This window comes from Cyprinodon tularosa, unplaced genomic scaffold (genome assembly GCF_016077235.1).
Source record: "Cyprinodon tularosa strain WSP-4 unplaced genomic scaffold, ASM1607723v1 ctg198, whole genome shotgun sequence".
In the NCBI taxonomy this organism is placed as follows: Eukaryota; Metazoa; Chordata; class Actinopteri; order Cyprinodontiformes; family Cyprinodontidae; genus Cyprinodon; species Cyprinodon tularosa.
In genome coordinates this window covers 348,179-366,458 of record NW_024038724.1, presented here as the reverse complement: position 1 = coordinate 366,458, position 18,280 = coordinate 348,179, and the positions used below count along the sequence as shown (strand labels likewise).

Genomic DNA, 18,280 nt, shown 5'->3' with positions numbered 1-18,280 from the left:
CTGCACCTGGGCATTAAAGCTTTTGCACCTGTATAATCCAAATGTTGCTTTGCATAATATCACATATAGGCATACATTGAAGATAACTTTGTGACAAAAGTAGCTCTGCACGTATCCTGTGCATATATATATATATATATATATATATATATATATATATATATATATATATATATATATATATATATATATATATATATATATATATATATATATATATAGATAGATAGATAGATAGATAGATAGATAGATAGATAGATAGAAAATAAATAATCTTAGCTGAGAATACAGTAAATTGTTTGAAATAAAAATCCTACATCTCTATTACCAGACACTGATCTGATCTTGTTGGATAATAAAAAGACAAAGAAAGTTAGATGCATGTTCGGTACAAGTATATTTAGATAACAAATGCTACAGATACAGTCAAGTTATATGAATGCATAAAAACATTGACCTGGATGTTAAATTATTAAAACAAGTAAAAGAAAAAGAGATGAACTTTCAGCAAAGAAAGGAAAAATAGTTGAATTAAAGCCTTGGACTGAGGAAGTCCGCGAGTAACAAATGTAATTTTGTTACATTCATTAACACACAAACATTCAGACACCAGACCAGGCATTTTATTAGAAATGTAACTTTTAATGAACAGAGTTCAAGTGATGGGATTAAAACGTTGCTGCTTTGTTTTTTAATATTGCTACCTTCACACGTAGGAATACAAGGTAATGAATTGTTGGAAAAATATGCAACAAAATCCATGAGAAAAAAACTCTCAAATGTTAGCATCTTTTAGTTGAGAAGGAGTTAAAAATGTAATTAAAAGGTCAAAGAAAGATGGCAGAGACAGTGGGGAGATTAGTAGGTTGTTTTTATAACAATAAAAATAAAAGTTGGCATTGTGAGAAAAAGATTTGAAAAAATAGAATCAAAGACCTGCAATACAACAATTTACTTCAATGAAATCTGCCCTCTCCAAAAACATAATAGTGTGAAATTACAACTCTGCTTTTGTAGCAGAATACATTAAATGTCATAAAATTCTGGTTTCAAAGAGAATGTAGGCTAACAGTTACATATTGTATAGAGAGTAACTCGGGTACGAAACACCTAGAACTGTGTCAATGGTACAAAATATTGAAGAGGCTTCATGGGGTTGATGCATGGGTGGTCTAGACAGGGGCCAATGGGGGCAAATGGCCTTGCAGAAATGGTCGCCACCACTGTTATTGTCTTTTGTACAAAAAACCTATACTGCAAAATTCTGCAAAAAGAAATAAAGTAAAAAAATAAATACATAACTAATTTCAGACTTATTTTCTTAAAATTGATCAATCTTACCTTTTTTGAGTAAGTAGGCCTAGGACAATTTTCCAATAGAATACAAATATCTATGTTTCAAAATAAGGGGGGAAACACAACTCCATTATATGATTTCAAGAGCATCATATCTAATTTTGTTATTGTAAGGGTAAAGTACAAATTTATTTGGTAGATCACTGTATTTGCCTGCTTAAATTAAGGACCAATACACCTATTTCAAGATTGATTTATTTATTTTTTCAGACCAGTTTTTGCTGTTAAATACTAAATCAGTTTGTTATGATCATAATATGATCATAACAAACTGATTTAGTAAATTGGTCAGCGCATATTATGCGCTGACCAATTTATAATTTAGCCTTTACAATTTACTTACACTTCAGTTGAATATACTTACAATTTACTTCCATAATTAATTAGAAATTACAGTTAGCTTTAAGCTCCAGCTGTATTAAGGTAGGATTACTTTTTTTTAAATCTGGCTTCGTGGCTCATTTACAGGGGGGCCGCCAGGAATTTTGGGCCCCATGAAATACATCGATATTGGGGCCTCAACTTTTATGCTTGCCCTAAGAACTTATTTTTCATTAATCTGTGTGTAATGACAGAATATATATTTTTTATATTGCTGCTTCAGGCTGCTCATGAGAATGATCAAGATTTATAGATGTGTTTTAAATGTTGTAATTTAATCTAAATATAAAAATATAACTAAACTAAAAAAAAAAAAAAAAAAAAAAAACTTGCAATCATGCTCTGTTTCAGACTGCACCCAGCTGAGCAGCATCATTAATAATGTGATTCCCCTCCGACATTGAGGAAGAATAACTACGCAGTTTTACCCAGCAGATAGCTGTCTTATTTTACTCAACTGGTTAATAATCTATCATTAATTTAATTTAAGTCGTAGTTTAACACACGTCTCTGCAGCTTCTCTACTGTTACCCACTCATTACTCCATCCAGACAGTGTCTTGCCCACGACCAAAATCTAATAAATTAGCACAGATTCCCAAAGGAGTAATCATGATAATCTAATAAAAATAAAAATAACTCCAATTGGGGAAAAAGTTAAAATGATACACTGTTTTTCCAGTGTAGTCCTGTTTCTCTGAATGTGACTGGCTGGATGTGCTCTCTTCATCCTCTGACATTGGAGCTGGCTCAGGCTCATCTGCCTGGCTATATAAATAAACTGAATTGAATTAATTTGAACTGTTGAGTTAAGGAAACTTTTCTGAGAAAAAAAAGAGAGGGCAGGAAAACTGGGTCATCGTATCTGACGCCTTCGCCATCTCTCCTCTTTCTCCTTCCTTCCTCTTCCTTTTTGAAACCCTGACTTTGGGGCGCTGCATTTTTCAGCCACATAAGTTTTTACCAAACTGCTGCTTATTTAGACATTTTCTTGTTAATTTGTTTCTTTCATTGTCACTACGTCCAATGATGTTTCTGTGGCATTTAAGCCCCGGCATGAGCGAACTGCCGATGAAAGACGGCGACACCTGATGTGATGCAGCCAGAATGCGAGGAGCAAAAATGTATTGTAATTTCACTAGAGGGGTGGATGTCAATATATTCATGCTTTGTTTTACTATTTACTGCTGAAAAATGAGGGAGAACATAAAGATTATTTATTTTACTGCTGGACAAAAATATAGAGGGACAAATCTTTTCTTCTCCTTTTGTCCCCCTCACTCAAGGGCCTTTAGAATCAAGGGCCCTTTGCCTCGATTTTTTTTTTTTGTGTTTGTTTTGCTGTTGTTACTTTTTTGTTTTGTGCCCCATAGAAAAACGCTACCAAATAGAAACAGTGGCTGCTCCTTGGCTCCTTTGGTAAACTTCGTTTAGAACCGCCACTGGTTTGCTGTCCAGCACCATGAACTCCACCGATCCACCTTAAAAAGTTGCGTCACAGTTTAGCCCCGCCTACCGGGAGGTGAACGGAAGTGAAAGAAAGCAGGCCATAGTTGTCCTGGTATCGAAAAAGAACAGCTGTTTCGCAAAGACGGGGCGGAAAAATAACCCAAGTTTCTTCTCTCCGTAGTTCAACTGAGAAGACCCAATGGTGTAGAAGTCTTAGTGAAGTCAACATGGTTTTCATTCCGAAGCCGTTGAAGCAGCTGCTGGTGCTTTTCGCCTTGTTTCTTCTCGCCGTGTCTCGGGGTGAAGGGAAGACGCAGCTGCCTCGAAGCGTCGCTGCTTCAGAAACGGTAGAAACTTATGACAAATACTACAATTATGCTAACCTAACGAAGCTTCTACAGTCTTTGGCGCAGAACTATTCCCACATCGCGAACCTGTCGAGCATCGGTCGGTCTGTGGAGGGCAGGGAGCTGTGGGTGATGCGGATCACCGTGGAGCCCGACAAAGACACGCCGGGCAAACCTAAATTTAAGTACGTGGGGAACATGCACGGAGACGAGACCGTGTCCAGGCAGGTGCTGATCTACCTGGTGGAGTACCTGCTCAGCAGATATGGAGAGGATGCCCGGATCACGGAGCTGGTGAACAGCACTGACATTTACATCATGCCCAGTATGAATCCAGACGGCTTTGAGAAAGCGGAGGAAGGGAACTGCAACGGAGACTTCAACGGAAGGAATAATGGCAACAATAAGGACCTTAACAGAAGTTTTCCCGATCAGTTTGACGGAACAACTGTGTCAGCAGATCAGATACCAGAGGTCATGGCGATGATCAAATGGATCAAAGAGCAAAAGTGAGATTTTCTCTTCTCTAACACAGCAGGTACCATCCAGGGCCCTTAGAGGTAACCCTGGTATATATATATGTATATATATATATATATATATATATATATATATATATATATATATATATATATATATATATATATATATATATATATATATATATATATATATAAATATAAATAAAATGCTGGCTTGATAAAGGTTGCCTTTGCCAGTGACCTGAAAAGAGATTGTTACCTGGCAGCATCTTCCCTTCCCTGACGCTGATGGCTTAGTGGAAGGTTTTCCTCATACCTATCTAAAGGTTGTTCTAAAATAATTATCCATCAGTCCTGGAGCTCTTTATCTTTTTGCTGTAGTTGGAACCCAACAATCACATTTGTGTATTGAAATACACCTTGAAAAAAAAAAAAAAAAAAACAGCAGTCAACAAGATGAAGCCAGTGTAGAAAGTACCTTAAGTTATCATTTGTTAATAAATAAGTGACAAACATGTAATAAAACACCAGCTCATCAAAAATGTGATGAAAGTATAATATCTTTTGTGCGTTTATTATTTACATTTAAAATATTTTCTTAAAAAATCTGTTTAGAGCTTGAAAAAAAATCTGCTTATATTAAATATATTTCACTACATTTTAAAATAATGAAGAAGAAATCAGTTAAGTAGTTAAGATACTAGTACAAACATGTTTGCTGCTTTAGACTTAGTGCGTGTACCAGTGTATACGTTTTATGACAGCAAACTCTACTCAAACTATCCCTGTTGGTTAAAACCTGTTGTCTTCTGCCAGATTTGTTCTGTCAGGGAACATGCACGGCGGGACTGTGGTCGCCAGCTACCCTTTTGACGACTCTGCCTCCCACCAGAGTGAGGGCCACTACAGCCAGTCAGAGGATGACACTCTGTTTCGCTACTTGGCCCTGGTGTATTCCCGTAATCACCCTGTGATGAAAACCGGTCAGCCTAACTGTCCTGACACTCCAGAAGAAACCTTCAAAGACGGCATCACCAACGGAGCAAGCTGGTATGATGTTCCAGGTGAGTAAAATAAATCTGGACCGCTGCTCAAGGGTAGAATGTTGGATTAAGGTCTACTGCCTTCTGCTCTGTGTGTTGTGATGAAATGAAATGTAGGCCATCTTTTGTTTAGCGATCTCCTGTAGGGGAGTCACATTTTTTTTTTTACAGCTGTAATCATCTGAGTTACACAGAGTTCATTTTTATGTTTTTATCACTTTCTTTCTGCTGTCCTACAGGTGCTGGTCATAAAATTAGAATATCATGAAAAAGTAGATTGATTTCAGTAATTCCATTTAAAAAGTGAAACTTGTATATTATATTCATACATTACATACAAACTCATATATTTCAGATGTTTATTTTGTTTAATTTTGATGATTACAAATGACAACAAATGAAAATCTCAAATTCATCATATCAGAAAATTTGAATATTGTGAAAAGGTTCAAAATTGATGGCCCCTGGTGCCACACTCTAATCAGCTAATTAACTCAAACCACCTGCAAAAGCCTTTAAATGGTCTTTCAGTCTAGTTCTATAGGCTACACAATCATGGGGAAGACTGCTGACTTGACAGTTGTCCAAAAGACGACCATCGACACCTTGCACAAGGAGGGCAAGACACAAAAGGTCATCGCTAAAGAGGCTGGCTGTTCACAGAGCTCAGTGTCCAAGCACATTAATAGAGAGGCGAAGGGAAGGAAAAGATGTGGTCGAAAAAAGTGTACAAGCAAGAGAGATAACCGCACCCTGGAGAGGATTGTGAAACAAAACCCATTCAAAAATGTGGGGGAGATTCACAAAGAGTGGACTGCAGCTGGAGTGAGTGCTTCAAGAACCACCACACACAGACGTATGAAAGACATGGGTTTCTGCTGTCGCATTCCTTGTGTCAAGCCACTCTTGAACCACAGACAGCGTCAGAAGCGTCTTGCCTGGGCTAAAGAGAAACAGGACTGGACTGCTGGTGAGTGGTCCAAAGTCATGTTCTCTGATGAAAGTAAATTTTGCATTTCCTTTGGAAATCAAGGTCCCAGAGTCTGGAGGAAAAGAAGAGAGGCACTTCATCCACGTTGCTTGAAGTCCAGTGTAAAGTTTCCACAGTCAGTGATGGTTTGGGGTGCCATGTCATCTGCTGGTGTTGGTCCATTGTGTTTTCTGAGGTCCAGGGTCAACGCAGCCACATACCAGGAAGTTTTAGAGCACTTCATGCTTCCTGCAGCTGACCAACTTTTTGGAGATGCAGATTTCATTTTCCAACAGGACTTGGCACCTGCACACAGTGCCAAAGCTACCAGTACCTGGTTGAAGGACCATGGTATCCCTGTTCTTAATTGGCCAGCAAACTCTCCTGACCTTAACCCCATAGAAAATCTATGGGGTATTGTGAAGAAAAAGATGCAATACACCAGACCCAACAATTCAGAAGAGCTAAAAGCCACTATTAGAGCAACCTGGGCTATCATAACACCTGAGCAGTGCCACAGACTGATCGACTCCATGCCACGCCGCATTGCTGCAGTAATACAGGCCAAAGGAGGCCCAACTAAATACTGAGTGCTGTACATGCTCATACTTTTCATGTTCATACTTTTCAGTTGGCCAACATTTCTATAAATCCTTTGTTTTTATTGGTCTTCAGTAATATTCTAATTTTCTGATATGATGAATTTGAGATTTTCATTTGTTGTTATTTGTAATCATCAAAATTAAACAAAATAAACATCTGAAATATATGAGTTTGTATGTAATGTATGAATATAATATACAAGTTTCACTTTTTAAATGGAATTACTGAAATCAATCTACTTTTTCATGATATTCTAATTTTATGACCAGCACCTGTACATACTTTTCAAGCACAGATAGCCTGCTGTTGATGATGATGATGATGATGATTGTGTAAGCCTGTTCTTGTGGACAGCAAACTACACTTAATCTTGACTGTTTGCAGCATGTTCAGGTTTGCATCAGTTTGCACAAGCAGTGACATGTTGTGGATGAATTAGACAAACGTTAGTTCATTTTATTTCATTGTAGGTACTACTCAGTTTTTGTTTTTTTCAGGATTTTTGTTGTTATATCTTACAATATAGACAGTATTTTGTCTTGTCTCGTAGGTTTCTTTCTTTCGTGTTATTTCCTAAATTACAGGACAGGAGGTTTTACCCCACTGCTTTAATCTGTAGGAGTCAAAGTTAGTATTAAGCAGTTTTGGTTCTGAAATACCGTCATGCTCAGTATTATTATATATTTAAAGGACAAATGTATTATATATTCCATCTTATTTATTTTCAAACTCAACTTACTTTAATTCTCATATTCTGTTTTAAGGAATGCATAAAGAAACATAAAATAAAAGGAGGAAGCAAAACGCAGTCCAGAATGCATAGGGACATATAATAGAAGGCTAGTTAAGACGGAATTAGTAACAATTTCTCCTGCTTGAATCCCGGTTTGTTAAGTTATAATTTATTTGTTTAAAGTTGTGATGTTTAAGACGATGATTTTTAATTGCAGTAGCTTCCAAACCTAAAAAAAAACAACATTCTTCCCAGGGCTTTAAAAGCACCGTGTCACAAACCCAGTATGCATCTTATTCACCACAGAGGTGCTTCAATTCTAGGTGCATTAAGGTAGACAATGTCATGTGGTTAATTTGCATTATTGATCTTGGGTCTAAATACTAATATAGCCTCAGTCAGTACAATAGCAGATATTTTTTTTAATGAAAACAGAGCTTTAGAAAGAACATAAGTTATTAATATATATATATTTTTTATTTGTTTAACTTTGTACCATTAGAATCAGTGAGTGTACAACAAAGGCAAATTGAAAATTGCAATATAAGGTGCTTTTCCATTAGCTTTTTTCTTATACGGATTTTGAAGCATCGCATCAGAAAACCTTGCTGCATATTGCAAAATCTTTAAAAAAATGAAACCCTCATTCACTAGAACGGTTTCGCTCTCGCTTTAGTTAGTTTTCGGCTTTTGCGAAAATATTTGCAAAATGGATGGAAGATGGAAACTGTTTTTTCAAATCAGCTGTGAAGTAGCAAGCTTTTACGTCACATGATTGGTCAACTGTTCCCTCTGTTTGCGACTACCCAGATGTTTGTATTATGTATGTAAACATAGCCAGACTAACATCTCCATTACTAACGTCAGAACAATTCGCCTGCTAGAAACTCATTCATTGAAACGTTCCACCCTTACTGATCTGTTGTCCAGGCTAGATTGCAGCCTCTACTTCCTGTTTATTACACCCATATTCGACGATACAATGTGGACAACGACTATTACGACATTATGCTCTGCGTTACTTGGTTAATTTGCTTCAGACCAAATGGAAGAGCTGCAAATTCTCATTTTATTTTTTTTTTTATTTTTATGAGCCTGCTTAAAATTCTCATTTAAATTCAATTCAGTTTATTTATATAGCGCCAAATCACAACACATGTCATCTCAAAGCGCTTTACAGTTCACCAGATCATACAGTCAAATTGATTCAAAGTTTTCTATCTAAGGAAAACCAGTTGATTGCATCGACTCATTGACTCAAATGGAATCCCTCACACTAAGCATCCTTATAGCGACAGTGGAGAGGAAAAACTCCCTTTTAACAGGAAAAAACCTCCAACAGAACCAGGCTCAGTGTGAGCGGCCATCTGCCGAGGCCGACTGGGGTTCAGAGATAGAAGCAGAGATACAAAAAGCAGCTGTAAAAGGCGGCCCGGTCACTTGGATGACGGCTATAGAAAAGTGCTTCTTGATGTATTTGCCATGACTCGGACGGCTTTTGGCAACAGGAATATGTATTTTAAAGAACACTCATCTTCTCTGCAAAAAAATTATTTATGATCCGATTTTCTTATGTTTCATACTTGTAACTCCTAAACATGATAACGGCAGCGTTCCTCTGAGCTGATTAAATATTGACCGGCCAATCCAACTAGTTCACTGCCAGGAATTTAACATTAAATTTCATCCCTCTTCCTAAACCTAGATTTTAGGAAATCAGACGGTTTTATCATGAATTCTGTAATGCCTATAGAAGGGGCTATAAATCCTTAACATCTTCACCACTCCAACACTTGGGATGTAATGAATGTCCAGTTTTGCATTTGCAATAATGATATATTGCACACACTTTTATTCATTGTGTGTTGAGGACTCGTTATATGAAGACCTGACTTTTACAGCGGAACCTGCTTTTTTTCCTTTTTTCTGACAGTTTTATATATATATATATATATATATATATATATATATATATATATATATATATATATATATATATATATATATATATATATATATATATACACTATATTGCCAAAAGTATTTGCTCACCCATCCAAATTATTGGAATCAGGTGTTCCAATCACTTCCATGGCCACAGGTGTATAAATTCAAGCACCTAGGCATGCAGACTGTTTTTACAAACATTTGTGAAAGAATGGGTCGCTCTCAGGAGCTCAGTGAATTCCAGCGTGGAACTGTGATAGGATGCCACCTGTGCAACAAATCCAGTCGTGAAATTTCCTCGCTCCTAAATATTCCACAGTCAACTGTCAGCTGTATTATAAGAAAATGGAAGTGTTTGGGAACGACAGCAACTCAGCCACGAAGTGGTAGGCCACGTAAACTGACGGAGCGGGGTCAGCGGATGCTGACGCGCATAGTGCGAAGAGGTCGCCAACTTTCTGCAGAGTCAATCACTACAGACCTCCAAACTTCATGTGGCCTTCAGATTAGCTCAAGAACAGTGCGCAGAGAGCTTCATGGAATGGGTTTCCATGGTCGAGCAGCTGCATCCAAGCCATACATCACCAAGTGCAATGCAAAGCGTCGGATGCGGTGGTGTAAAGCACGCCGCCACTGGACTCTAGAGCAGTGGAGACGCGTTCTCTGGAGTGACGAATCGCGCTTCTCCATCTGGCAATCTGATGGACGGGTCTGGGTTTGGCGGTTGCCAGGAGAACGGTACTTGTCTGACTGCATTGTGCCAAGTGTAAAGTTTGGTGGAGGGGGGATTATGGTGTGAGGTTGTTTTTCAGGAGCTGGGCTTGGCCCCTTAGTTCCAGTGAAAGAAACTCTGAATGCTTCAGCATACCAAGACATTTTGGACAATTCCATGCTCCCAACTTTGTGGGAACAGTTTGGAGCTGGCCCCTTCCTCTTCCAACATGACTGTGCACCAGTGCACAAAGCAAGGTCCATAAAGACATGGATGACAGAGTCTGGTGTGGATGAACTTGACTGGCCTGCACAGAGTCCTGACCTCAACCCGATAGAACACCTTTGGGATGAATTAGAGCGGAGACTGAGAGCCAGGCCTTCTCGTCCAACATCAGTGTGCGACCTCACAAATGCGCTTCTGGAAGAATGGTCAAAAATTCCCATAAACACACTCCTAAACCTTGTGGACAGCCTTCCCAGAAGAGTTGAAGCTGTTCTAGCTGCAAAGGGTGGACCGACGTCATATTGAACCCTATGGATTAGGAACGGGATGTCACTTAAGCTCATATGTGAGTCAAGGCAGGTGAGCAAATACTTTTGGCAATATAGTGTATATATATATATATACACATACATACATTTTGGATACAGTTACAGCTGTGTGCTTGAGGCCTGAAACTGGATCAACAATCATGTGTTACTCTTTTGTGTCGTTGGCTTCTGCAGGGCAGTGTCGTAAGTGTCTGCAGTTTCAGGTTGCGTCTCCAGTTTCCTCTTGTGATGCCTTGTGTTATAAGTTTTCAGAACGACAGCTGTTCAGGAGGTGACTCCTTATGCATCAGCTGATTTAATTGCCTTCATAAAAACATGGCTCTCTGGAAGCAGCTTATCTGTCAGCCTCTATATTACCCTCACCTTTCTAGCTAGGTTACCTGTATTTACCAAATCTTATCAATAATCCTGACTACTTAATGTCCAATCATTCTGTCCTTTTGTTATCATCAATATACATCTATAATACCTGATTTATCAAAATAAAATTTAAAATAAACACCTGTTTTCCCCCAAGTAGTCTTTATAGTTCACGTACAAGGAATTTTTGGATTGGAAATTGTAAATTTAATCTGTTTTTACTTAATTTACTAATGTACTTTGCCTTAAAAGGCACATTTCAATGTTGCAGCTCTTCATTGTTATATTTCACACTATTTCACCATCTCAATCTTAAGTTGACAATTACATTTTTTGTAAACAAAACTTTGCAAGAAATTTGCAGATTATACCTTAACATTGTATATATTGTGTCTTACTGGAGGAAAGAGGTGCATAACCCAGCAGATTATTTATCAAATAGAAATGTATGAATGTATGAAACCTTTATTTATCCAGGTATATCTTACTGGGATGAAAAATCTATTTCAAGAGAGACCTAGACAAGAATGGTGTTTGATCAAAGCTAAATTAAAACACTGAATTATATCAAAATGTACAGCTAATTATAGAAATCTGTCAAAAAATTAAATTCACAGTTAAATATTCAGTATATAAACCATTCATTTAAAACTTAATTATGAAAGCTGTGGTGAAGATAATATGTATTTAGATAATATATACTTTTTCTTGATAAATTCTAGATTTTTATATATATATATATATATATATATATATATTGTTTTCACATATCTATGTATTCAGAATTTATGCAGTGAGTTGATTGTTTTGCGGTCACTTTCGGAATCCTGCTGTTAGTGTGACTCAGTGACATCTGCACCATAGTAAAGATACAATCATTTAGAAACTAAATACCAGCTAAATCTGGACCCAGCAGCTGTAAGTTAAACTTTGTGAAGACGGCGCCTAGTGAGATCATGAGAAGCCCATGCAAAGTGGCCTGGGGGAGAGACAGGAACAGAAGATGGTTTTGTTTGGCTGCCAGATCCTCATAGAATAACCCACCTCCATTTTTCACAGTGATTCATGTTATTATAACCCATAATCTGTTGACTAATTACAAAGAACCTTTATTCCCTTCACCTGTACATGGATTTAAAACTAAATGCAAGGGTTGATTTTAATTTAACTTCCTTAAACCGTACGTTTTTAAGTGTAAAATGTCTTTACAATTATTTTTATTCAATAGTTTATACTGAATTTGAACCCCAAGGGAAATCTGGTCTAATCTGTGTTGTTTTTCTTATTCTGTCAATGGCTGCCAGCTTTGATTTTTTTTTTGTGCTAAACCGCCGCCGACATCCTGCTGTAATCGGCACCCCAGCGTCGCTCAGGTTTTGGCTTCATTGTCTGATCGGTAGTTTCCTGCTCTGTTTGGGGCGGGCCTATTTAAACAGGATATTTAAACCTGAGCCTCTTAAGCCTGTGTTTGTTAAACTTTGTTTGTGCAGGTTTTTTACTTTAGGGATTTGCTTCAGTGGCAGTTGGTGTAATCTAACCAGAGACAAAAGTTAATGTCTCCTGCTCAGAGTTTTGTGTTCAACAGTTGCATTTTGCTGTCAGTACTGAACATAGATCCACTGTTATTACCCCATCAGTTATAGGTGAGATATTTAAAATGCCATATTTGGATTGGTTACCGTAACAACCTGCTCAGTCTGTTTCCTCAGAGTCTCAAAGGTGTCCTGAAGGTTAACTGTAGTACACCCTTACTTCAAATAAGTACCCAGGCTGTGTTTACTCATGCTGTTGTCTGGTTCCTTTAACTGATGGGTTAGCAAGCAGGTTATTTTAATTATCTTTGTTACAACAGTAAATTCTCCTAAACATAATTTAGGATATTTTTTTCCAATAATACCTATGCTTTTTGAGAATTAAAGGTCTCTTTTGTTCTTCCAGTCACCGATTTTAAAACTAGAATGATGTCAAAATATGTTTTCCGTCAAAAAGATAAAAAAAAGGAATATGTTGACTTTAAATTGTGCTAAAAATGAATTGCCCGATAAAATAAAAGGAAAATAAAGGAACATAAAGATAAAGCAGGTAGTAAATTAAATAAAAGTTGAAACAGAAATTCAGCTAATGATACCCAAGTTATGTTTCCCTGTAATAAGTCTAAACAAAAGGGTTTTAACTTTAACTTTTAGTTTGCATCTCAGTACATACGATAGAAGTGAGTTGTAATTTCTTAATGTTCAGTCTTTGACTCCGTTTGATGAGATTGTTTAATAAGTTTGTTATTCTTTGACTCGGTTTCTGTGGCCACCTTTCGCCCTCTATACCTCCGTTACTCCGGGGTTTTTCCGCAAAGATAGTCGGCCTTAGTCGGTTCTCTGGTGTTTCTTGCTGTTCACTTCACCAGACCTGCAAACTGCAGGTTTCTCATTGGGAAAACAGCCCTTACCAGAACTTTCTGTAATCCCCCAGTTTCAGAGTGTGATAACAGTGTTTTTATACTGTAGCATGTTTATGTTTACATTGCTGTCTTGTTGTTCAGGAGGAATGCAGGACTATAACTACCTCTATGGGAACTGCCTGGAAGTTACTATGGAGCTGAGCTGCTGCAAATATCCTAAAGCTTCCGAGCTGCACAAGGAATGGGATCTGAACAGGGAGTCTCTTCTGGCCTACATGGAAAAGGTTAGGACCACAAATAAAATTTGTTTATGCCTGGAATTAGTCTGAAACGGGGACATTAAAGCACTTTTTTTATTTATTTCTAAATCTCTGATCTTTAAGACCCTGTGCTATTCTCTTAAAGGTACACATGGGCGCCCGTGGCTTTGTGAAAGATGCAGTCAGTGGTGGCGCCCTCAGCAACGTCAGCATTGTGGTCGCTGGTATCCGACACAACCTGACCACAGGAAAATTTGGAGACTTCTACCGCCTTCTGCTCCCGGGAACGTACAACATCACGGCTGTGGCTCCAGGGTGAGGCTCTCCACATTCCACAGTTGGTGCAGACTGAGACTATTCAGTAAAAGTGCATTAATGAGTGAAAACACAAAAACTCTGTTTCAAATTTTTAATGCAAAGGGGATGTCAACCATGTATAGCTAAATAAAGCTTATTACATGACCTCTGGATTGTAATGAGAAGATATTGATATTTTGTAGTTCTAATGGGATAACTTTTTAGGTTTAATTACTGTGAAGGCTTTTGCAAGCATATTAAATCTTACTTCCTTTAAAAGTTACAGAGTAACTGGTTAAGTAGGTGAATTCAGTGCAGAACTTCCTGGTAAATCTAAAGGGAGCACCCTGTTTTTATCCTGACTTGGTTGTAATTGCTGTCGATATGAATGCATGATTTCCCTGTGCCTTTCTCCCTGTATGCAGGTACCTATCAATGACAGTCAACGATGTCCAGATCATTGATGGGAAACCCACTGAGGTTAACTTTACACTACGGCCTTTTGTCAATGAGGCTGCAGGCAGAACCCCCACAACTACAACATCGGCTCCATCCACCAGTCACCTCGTCATTCCTGCTACAAAGGCCTCCAATATCACCCAGACTTCGGCTGTTGCCAGCACCCCTCCGTTCTTTCCACCTGGTCATGAGCCCATCCATCCTAAGTATTTCCGTCACCACAACTATGCAGACATGGAGCTCTTCTTACGCAAATACAACAGCGAGTTTTCCCCCATCACCCACCTTTACTCAATCGGCCGCTCCGTCCAAGACCGAGAGCTGTACGTGATGGTCATCTCTGACAACCCGACAGTTCATGAGCATGGTGAGTGGCAAACTGCAGTGTCCAGAGAACGGCTGCTTTTAGTTATTCATTTTCAATAATTGATACACAGGGTTCATTTCTATTGTTAATACAAGAATTTTTTTTTTATCTCCTGGATTCTTTCAGGGGAACCAGAGTTCAAGTATGTGGGCAACATGCATGGAAATGAGGTGGTGGGAAGAGAGCTGCTGCTCAATCTCATCGAATATCTGTGTCATAACTATGGTACCGACCCTGAGGTCACTCAGCTGGTGAACAACACTCGGATTCACATCATGCCCTCCATGAACCCTGATGGCTATGAGGTCGCTGTGGAAGGTAAGAGAAGTAGAGACTAGCATAAAATCGAAACCTTTTGGAGACCAAACCTCTATGTTTTATGTGACTTAAGAACTTTTTATATGCATCTTTGATAAATATATCGCTTTCAGATGGTCAAAGGTAAGTAATATTCCTCGAACACTTGCACTGCATTACAGCCTTGCATTTCAATAAGATATCAAAGTGTAGCAATTATAACATATCTGATCCATCCAATACTGTTGCATACAAACATTAGATCTCCAGCTAAGATGAAACTAAACATTCAGTGACATGAGGGCTGAAACTCAGGGGATGATGTGTATGAAGTATAAAACCTTCAGCCCAAGATGGTCAGGTGGTTATTTACCGTATCTTCACGACCATAAGGCGCACCGGACTAAAAGGCGCACTCTCAGTTATGTGTCCCATTTCTGTATTTAACACACACATAAGGCGCACCGGACTATAGGGCGCGTTTTTTATATACAGGTACATGTCCTCTCAGGTGGATTTTCTCACTTAAAAACATATTAAAACTACTTTATTCCCACTGATCACAGCAAATAAAGCTGCAAGGTGTATTTATTACAAAGTATTATTAAAACCTGGGAACCTGCCGTGAGAGACACATCGCTGATGACACAGGGCTGTGATTACTCCTCTGATACAGTTTATTGACGCATAAATTAACTTAAAAAATAGGCAGGATAATAATCTGGATGAACTGACTGCAATGATTAAATTTTCCGGTGGGCTTTCTCACTTAAAAAGATTTAGATTATTTAGATGAAAAAACACCTGCGGAGGTGAGTCCTGATGCGCCGCGCGGCCCACAGGCAGCTGTTGAATTAAGTTTTCAGGTAGAAAAATAGAGCAGGAGCAAAACTGAGTATGATTGTGCTTTATTCAAGTATTTATTACAAAGTATTAATCAAACCCCTCAAAGTCCTCATCCTCTGTTTCTGAATTAAACAGCTGCGCTAAATCCGACATGCCAGTTCCCCCTTCTTCTTCGTTTATTGACGCATAAATTAACTTAAAACATAGGCAGGATAATAATCTGGATGAACTGACTGTAATGATTAAATTTTCAGGTGGACTTTCTCACTTAAAAAGATTTAGATTATTTAGATGAAAAAACACCTGCGGAGGTGAGTCCGTATGCGCCGTGGACCAGAGCCTGCTGTTGAATTAAGTTTTCAGGTAGAAAAATAGAGCGGGAGCAAAACTGAGTATGATTGTGCTTTATTCATGTATTTATTACAAAGTATTAATCAAACCCCTCAAAGTCCTCATCCTCTGTTTCTGAATTAAACAGCTGCGCTAAATCCGACATGCCGGTTTCCCCTTCTTCTTCGTTTATTGACGCATAAATTAACTTAAAACATAGGCAGGATAATAATCTGGATGAGCTGACTGCAATGATTAAATTTTCAGGTGGGCTTTCTCACTTAAAAAGATTTAGATTATTTAGATGAAAAAACACCTGCGGAGGTGAGTCCCGATGCGCCGCGGCCCACAGGCAGCTGTTGAATTAAGTTTTCAGGTAGAAAAATAGAGCGGGAGCAAAACTGAGTATGATTGTGCTTTATTCATGTATTTATTACAAAGTATTAATCAAACCCCTCAAAGTCCTCATCCTCTGTTTCTGAATTAAACAGCTGCGCTAAATCAGACATGCCAGTTTCCCCTTCTGCGCTGTCAGAGTCACTTTCCGTGCAGCGCGGCTCCTCAGAAATAATGCCTGCTTTTGCAAAAGCTTGAAGAACAGAGCCAGCAGACACGTTATTCCTCGCTGCTTCTGCTGCACCTGCTGGGTCCGGTTCACACCGATGTCGAGCGGTTGAACAGCGAGCACAGGGTTAATTTGTTTCCCCATGTTTTTCACATCAGCTGTGAGATGGGCACGCATGGAGTTACATATTAATGGTGATGAGTGGAAAAAAAACAGCTGGTCTCCTTACATTCAGCCACTCTTTCATCATCTCCTCAATGAGGTGGTCTCAAAAGTCGCATTTACAACACACATAGGGCGCACCGCACCATAGGGCGCACGGCACATTTTGAGGGGGAAAAAAGACGTTTAAGTGCGCCTTATAGTCGTGAAAATACGGTAAGGATGGACAGGGAGGAGAGAATGACTACTGTTCTTACACAGAGGCATGCTAGTAAATGCATAACCTATGATGTCATGCTGAATGACATGAATTTAACCATAAACAACAACCATACTTAATAGAGGTGATGGGACTTAATGTTTTCTTAAATACACATTTTTATTTATTTATTTATTTTTTAGCTTCTCAACATCCTTTACTCAATAATTACTGCAGAAATACTGAAGGAAAGGAAAAGGGAAGGATGTACATTCAAGAAGGAACTTGCTTTCTGTGACCGATAAGCTGCAGTGACTTATCAGCTGAGTTTGCTTCCCCGCAGGTGACAGGACGGGCTACAGAGGCCGCAACAACAGCAACGATTATGATCTGAACCGTAACTTTCCAGACCAGTTCGTCACCATCACAGAACCCAGGCAGCCAGAGACCATAGCTGTCATGAACTGGTTGAAGAGCATCCCCTTTGTTTTGTCTGCAAACCTCCACGGAGGTAAATAAGTCTCCCGGTGTAAAAACCTTTAAGTCACAACTTTTCTGTTTTTTGTTTTTTTGTTTTTTTTTCCCATTGTTATCTTTGTTTTAATGTTTAGATCTACAGTTTTAATTGTTGGTTATTCTAACAGTTGAAATATTTACAGTTCTCGTTTGACTTTATTTTTCTGACGTCCAGGCTCCCTGGTGGTCAACTACCCCTTCGATGATGACAAAGATGGTCTGAGTCATTATAGCAAGTCACCCGATGACGCTGTTTTCAGGCAGGTGGCCAAAGCATACTCACAGGTAACTGAATCTATCTCTGGCTAAAATAATATCTTCTACTTTTATTTAAGTTTATATTTTCTTGTTCTGGAATAAACCTGTGCAATAGAAACTAATTCTACTGAACTACGGTTGTATGTGATGGATCGATACAAGTCAGAGGATAATTGGCCTGGTTCACACAGCATCTGGCTTTTTAATCCAAGATTCATCCGATTGATTAGTTATTTTCTTTTCCTCATGTCACACTGACTTCAGTGTATATAGTGGGACTCCTACAATGCCTAGGGAAGCAGATTTTTCCTTTGTCTCTATGTCCCTGAAATTGAAACAATGTCCCACGTTTGACCTGGACGGGTTATGAAAAGTGAAAAGAACAACAACAAA

At 38.5% G+C, this 18,280-nt stretch overlaps 1 protein-coding gene across 1 annotated transcript in view; it reads left to right on the top strand.

Annotated features, from left to right (window-relative positions):
* Window positions 1-3,248: 3,248 nt before the first annotated feature.
* cpda (carboxypeptidase D, a) overlaps window positions 3,249-18,280 on the top strand; it is a 30,124-nt gene continuing 15,092 nt past the window's right edge. Inside the window, exons 1-8 of the mRNA XM_038283963.1 lie at window positions 3,249-4,041; window positions 4,831-5,078; window positions 13,473-13,615; window positions 13,737-13,906; window positions 14,314-14,714; window positions 14,841-15,032; window positions 17,457-17,624; window positions 17,805-17,914. Of these exons, the coding sequence (XP_038139891.1) occupies window positions 3,413-4,041; window positions 4,831-5,078; window positions 13,473-13,615; window positions 13,737-13,906; window positions 14,314-14,714; window positions 14,841-15,032; window positions 17,457-17,624; window positions 17,805-17,914 (2,061 nt within the window). The 5' untranslated portion in view covers window positions 3,249-3,412. The remainder of the gene's footprint in view (window positions 4,042-4,830; window positions 5,079-13,472; window positions 13,616-13,736; window positions 13,907-14,313; window positions 14,715-14,840; window positions 15,033-17,456; window positions 17,625-17,804; window positions 17,915-18,280) is intronic.